At 43.2% G+C, this 6,012-nt stretch overlaps 2 protein-coding genes across 2 annotated transcripts; one reads left to right on the top strand and one right to left on the bottom strand.

Moving 5' to 3' along the window:
- Positions 1–1,019: 1,019 nt before the first annotated feature.
- On the bottom strand, positions 1,020–2,586 carry LOC111214697. The gene is made up of 5 exons (XM_022717708.2): positions 2,315–2,586; positions 2,049–2,179; positions 1,837–1,962; positions 1,604–1,731; positions 1,020–1,455 (listed from the first exon to the last, which is right to left on the bottom strand). The coding sequence occupies exons 1-5, from the start codon at positions 2,523–2,525 to the stop codon at positions 1,158–1,160; spliced, it is 894 nt and encodes a 297-aa protein (XP_022573429.2). The 5' UTR covers positions 2,526–2,586; the 3' UTR covers positions 1,020–1,157.
- A 358-nt stretch (positions 2,587–2,944) lies between these two features.
- LOC111214264 (replication protein A 70 kDa DNA-binding subunit E-like) lies at positions 2,945–5,717 on the top strand. Its single transcript, XM_022716805.2, has 2 exons — positions 2,945–3,282; positions 3,386–5,717. The coding sequence occupies exons 1-2, from the start codon at positions 2,999–3,001 to the stop codon at positions 5,538–5,540; spliced, it is 2,439 nt and encodes an 812-aa protein (XP_022572526.2). The 5' UTR covers positions 2,945–2,998; the 3' UTR covers positions 5,541–5,717.
- The last annotated feature ends 295 nt before the right edge of the window (positions 5,718–6,012 follow it).

Genomic DNA, 6,012 nt, shown 5'->3' with positions numbered 1-6,012 from the left:
CGTCTCTCACATTTGGAAAAAACACCTTAATGAAATTTAGGCGGACATTTTTCAACTATTTTCTTGAATAGTTACTTTTGTCTGTAACGTTAAGGAATCAACATTAATTCTACCAAATGCCGCACAAGACTACCATGTTTGTCAACCTACATACCATTAGAATCCTTGCACACATATAATGACCCAATGACATGAGGTCTTCAAGCGGCAGTTTAGAAGATTCCGTGAATATAATAAGACTTCTTTTTTTTTTTGCATAGGGGAGATGCAAGTTGACAGCAGTGTCCTCCCCTCGCAGGAGTCAAATGCGTCTCCAAAGCCGGAGATCACAGTCCCGAGAAGATCTTAGTTCGTCGCTGGCTGAATCACACATGCTCAAGATGTAGTAGAAGACGTTTATTGGTACGGCTTTTTTAATCTTTTCCACAATCTTTATTTTTTTACTCTTTTTCCGGTATTACATAATCTAGGAAGAAAAAGTAAGAAGGAAATCTTCATGAGAGAGCAAAAAGTTTACCTGTTCAGTTGACATGTAATTCTTTCTACAGCATATATACTTATATCATTACTAATTCAACTCCAATGCAACTATCTACCACTCTCTTCCTCTTTACCCTTTTTTTTTTTGCAATTCACACTTGGAACTTGTGAGAGAACTCTATTGTCTTTCGGAGTTTCAGTGAACTTCATCACTCGCAAGGGACTTATACCTCTTCACTACGCTGCTCAAGGTTCTCACTGGGACCTCGTCAAGTACTTGGTTAAGTAAGGAGCCAATGTCCGAGCCACAACAAAGGCCCGGGAGAATCCAGCAGATGTTGCAGGTAATAAAGGGATTCTGAAGATGTGAACGATGAGGAGAACAAAGAAGATGCTTCTTCAGACACGATGACACAGAAGCTGATCATAATAAACTGAGGAACCAAACAATGGAAGTGTCTACTTGAAGTACTCTAGTAACAGTTTGTATAAAGATTCCATCAGTTTCCAAGTAATCTAGTAACAGTTTGAATCAATCCTTAGATTTTAAAGCTGTCGTTCTCTGGATTGCTTTCTTTTGCTGTAAATGATTTTAAAGATCACATCACATAACTCTCTACGAATCATTACATACTCAACAACTCTCTCTCAAGGAATGTGTTTCTTTTTTTTGTTCTCTAAGCCTTTGGAAAAAGAATTTTCAAGTATTGTGTAGCCATCCACCCGAGAATGGAGAAGTAAACAACAACCAAACAAGCACGCTTCACTTGCACCAAGAGGTTCACTTTAGAAAGCTGGCTTCTAACTGAACAACAAGCTCGAGGGAACCAAGATTTCGCATGTCTCAAGATCCGTACGATGAAGACTGTGAGAATGGAAGTTGAGAAGCCAGATACAATGCCAGCGATCACATCATATCTCCAGTACTTCCGTCTTCCATTTACACTTAACCACGACTGTAACAATTTAGAGAATCTGGAGAAGAAAAAAAAAACAAGTGGAAAGATGATCAATAACAAGACAAGACTGAGAAATTAAACAGACAAGCTCCTAAGCTTAGTGATGATGAAATGAATAAAGATTGAAACTCCGACACTAATGAAAAGAAAGCTTAGGAGCTTACAAGACAGCGTATTGTTTAAAAATGTCGGTGAAAGAAAGATCATCTGCTTGGCAACCGAAAAAGCCATCCCGATAAAGCTTAATCTTTGGAATCCCTAGTGTGTACCAGCAGTCATAAGTTTCATTCACCTGGAGAAACCAAAAAAAAAAATGATTGTAATCCCAACGCACAATGAGATAGAGAAGAAAGTAAATTGCAGTCTAAGAATCTGTATATGATGAAAAGAACCTTGCCTTGAAGTTATCTTTGGTAAGCAAAGCGGCACCAAAGTTAGGCCTGCACTCAGGAGGAAGGGCTTCATTAGGTGCTTCAGAGAAAGCTAGCCTTGTTTGACCCATCAAGTGATCTGTATACTCTACCTGTGGAAAGTCAAATGGCGTTTACACATGGAACCAAGAAAATGGCTAAACCCTTAAGAGACAAAGTCACAGGAGAAAGAAGTGACCTTGAAGACAGAAGCCCAATAGTAATCATAGCGACATCTGAATTTATGTCTCTCAAAAGGGTAAAACACATGTTGTGCTTTGATGTTCAAAAGTCCAATCCCGCACACTTTGGAAGACCTTAGATCAACCGCTACATCCAAAATCAAGTAAGTAAGACCAACATCAGTCTCATCCATAAAAGCCTTAACCTTTCAGTCTCAAACTACTCAGACACCATTAGTACTAATAAAAGAAACATATCAATCATTCAAAGCTTTTAACTTACAACTGGAAACGATTTTGCAGCGGGAAGCAAGAGAGGCGGAGGAAGAAGAAGAAGAAACCCACAATTCGCCGAGTAAAATCACTAAGATCCCTAATAGAAAGGACAAGAAGAAGAAGCCGATGATCGAGAAAACTATCGCTGTACAGAATCGCATAGCTAACGAAGAGAAACCCCTCTTTTGATTCTTCGTCGCCGTTTCTTCCGAATCCATTTAAGCTTCCTTCTTCTTCTTCTTCGCCGGTGAGTTTAATCAGAGCGAATATCCATTTCTTTCACAGTGATCGAAACATGGAACCACGACTGTTCACCGGAAAAACCAAAATCGGTTGCCCTTTCTTTGAGGTGAATGAGAAATTAAAATAATGTTTTTTTTTTCAGACAGAGGTGGTCAATGTTCTGCTGACTCAGCAGTTCACTTGCTACGTGTTTTGTTTGCTGTAAATGGGCCTTTGCCATAACTTAATGGGCCTAACGAAGCTTGCACGGGAATTTTGAGAAGAGCATATATGCAATTACGAACCTTTTCGGTTTCCCTCTCTCTCAATCGAAAGGAGCGTAAAGTTGGCACCTTTTCCACTCTCTAGGGCTTCTTCTTCATCGTTTTTAATCCAAATCCAACCCTCTCCTCAATTCACAAAGTTCAATCCTTTTCTCGTTTTCCGGTTGTGGGTTCAATCGAATTCGATGGGGGAGATTCTGACGGCGGGGGTAATCGAGATGATAAGAAACGATAGAGTGAAGAACCATGAACAGATGAAGCCGGTTCTTCAAGTGACGGAATTGAAGCTGTTCACGGCTCAGCAAGAACCGTCCAAGGAGAGGATTAGGGTCTTGTTATCAGACGGGACGGCCTTTATTCAGGGGATGCTGGGGGTTGCTCTCAACCCTCTTGTTAAAGATGGGGTTCTTCAACCCGGTTCCATCCTTAGGCTCGATCATTTCGTCTGTAGTGAGATCCAGAAGAAAAAGTAAGATCATTTCATTTGTATTTGTTGAATGATAATTAGTTGTGGTTATAAAGTTTGGATCTTTAGTGAAAAAAGCTTTTTGTTTTGTTTTGTTTGATGTTAGGATTGTTGTTATTGCGCAATTGGAAGTGATTACAACGAAGTCTGATATTATTGGAGATCATGCACGAGGGCGAAAGGCTACTGAACAGCATGGAGGAGACTCTGGTAACACTAGTTATGAGCAACACGGTAGGACTGATGTGAGTAGTGCTCGTCAAATCAACAGCACCGAGACAGGGACAAGTCTTGTTGGTCAACAGAGACAACAAGCGTTTGGTTCTGGTTCTGGTTCTAGTTTTGAGCAACATGGTAGGAGTGATTTGTCTGGTGGTCGTCAAATCAACAACAACGGGACAGCGACGAGTCATGCAGGTATTGGCCAACAGAGACAACAAGTGTATGGTTCTGGTTCTAGTCTACCTGGATCAGCACCACCTTCTGCTCGGTCCTACAACAATCCATCTACAGGTCTTGTGCGTGACCCTCCACCCACTTATCCTCTCCAGCGCCACCAGCCACCACCACCAATGTATCAGAACAGGGGACCAGTGGCGAGGAACGAGGCACCTCCTAGGATCATTCCCATCAATGCTCTTAACCCTTACTCAGGCAGGTGGACCATCAAAGCCAGGGTCACGAGCAAAGGAGATCTCAGGACTTACAACAACCCACGCGGCGGTGGGAAAGTGTTCAGCTTCGATCTTCTCGACGCTGATGGTGGAGAGATAAGAGTCACTTGCTTCAACGCCGTTGCTGACCAGTTCTTTGACCAGATCGTCGTCGGCAATCTTTACCTAATCTCAAGGGGGAACCTCCGTCCCGCTCAGAGGAAGTTCAACCATCTCCCTAACGACTACGAAATCTCGCTGGACAACGTGTCAACGGTACAGCAATGCCACGAGGAGGACGCTGCCATCCCTCAGAATCAATACAACTTCCGTCCTATAGGTGATATCGAGAGCATGGAGACTAACAGCATCATCGATGTGATTGGCGTTGTCTCGTCCATCAGCCCCACTGGAACAATAATGAAGAAAACGGGTACCGAGACGCAGAAGAGATCTCTTCAGCTGAAGGACATGTCTGGTCGAAGCGTTGAGGTAACCATGTGGGGCAGCTTCTGCAACGCAGAGGGACAGAAGCTGCAGAGTCTCTGCGACTCTGGTGAGTTTCCTGTTCTTGCAGTTAAGGCGGGGAGGGTCAGCGAGTTTAATGGTAAGGCGGTGAGCACCATTGGGTCAAGCCAGCTCTTCGTTGAGCCAGACCTCGCTGAAGCTCAGAAGCTTAAGGAATGGTTTGCTAGAGAAGGAAGGAGCGCTCCTTGCATCTCCATATCGAGAGAGTTCACCGGTGGCGGCAGAGTAGATGTCCGCAAAACAATCTCTCAAATCAAAGACGAGAAGCTAGGGACATCGGAGAAGCCTGACTGGATCACAGTCAACGCCACTATTATATACATGAAGGTGGACAACTTCTACTACACGGCTTGTCCTCTCATGAACGGTGATCGTCAGTGCAACAAAAAGGTGACTGATAACGGAGACGGGACGTGGCGGTGCGAGAAGTGTGATAAGTGCGTGGATGAGTGTGACTACAGGTATATACTGCAGCTCCAGTTGCAGGACCATACAGGTCTGACTTGGGTCACAGCGTTTCAAGAGGCTGGTGAGGAGATAATGGGGATGCCTGCTAAAGATTTGTATTATGTGAAGCATGAGCACAATGATGAGGAGAAGTTTGAAGATATCATCCGTAAGGTTGCTTTTACCAAATACATCTTCAAGCTGAAGGTTAAAGAAGAGACGTATGGGGATGAACCTACTGTGAAAGCAACGGTTGTGAAAGTAGACAAGGTAAACTACTCATCAGATACCAGGACTATTCTAGATGCTATGGAGAAACTCAGGACCGCTGAGGCTGGCAGCTCTGGTGTTGGAACCTCAGGAACAAGAGATGTCTCATCAGTGGAAAGAAGGGAGTTTGGTTTACCTGCAAACCAATCAGATCAATATGGGAATCAGTCTAGCAATGGCGCTAGGCCTCATGGTGGTGGTGGTGCTATGAGCTGCGATGTCTGTGGAAACACGGGTCATGTTTCTGCAAACTGTCCAAACACTAGGAGTGGGCCTCAAGGGCAGTACATGGGTGGAGGATCTTATGGAGGCTCGGGGAGTTATGGAGGAGGACTACCAAGGCAACATGTTGGAAGCTACTGAATTTACTACAATCATCGTTTGATGATTCTCTCACTCTGTTGTATGCTTTTGGTATAATGGCAGGCTTTTCTGGAGCCTTTGTAGGTTATTTATGACATTATGTTCTCTTTGTCATTCTGCAAAAACTTCAAAACTAGTTTTTGTTCACATTTTAAGTATGGTGATTTTTTGGCAAAAGTGTATATGTGTTGGCATGAAAACAGAAACCATCTAAAGATATTTTATAAAGAGTTGCATACGTATCAGACCAATGAAGAGTTGTAAGCCATTCCGCTGGTCACGATAAGATTCTTCATCATCGCAAGTTCAGAACAGTCTGGTCTTTGCATTTTGGCTTTCTTAGGATCGGTCACAAAGCCTCTCGGGCTATTCATTGTTGCGTGTAATGGCTCTGCAGTTGATGCAACAGACTTCGGAATTTAGCTTTTCCATACTTTTGTAAAACTACACTGTTTTGTAGCTTCCATCAAGG

This window comes from Brassica napus, chromosome C7, assembly GCF_020379485.1.
Source record: "Brassica napus cultivar Da-Ae chromosome C7, Da-Ae, whole genome shotgun sequence".
Classification (NCBI taxonomy): Eukaryota; Viridiplantae; Streptophyta; class Magnoliopsida; order Brassicales; family Brassicaceae; genus Brassica; species Brassica napus.
The sequence above is the reverse complement of the archived record's forward strand: the minus strand, read 5'-3'. Positions and strand labels throughout refer to the sequence as shown.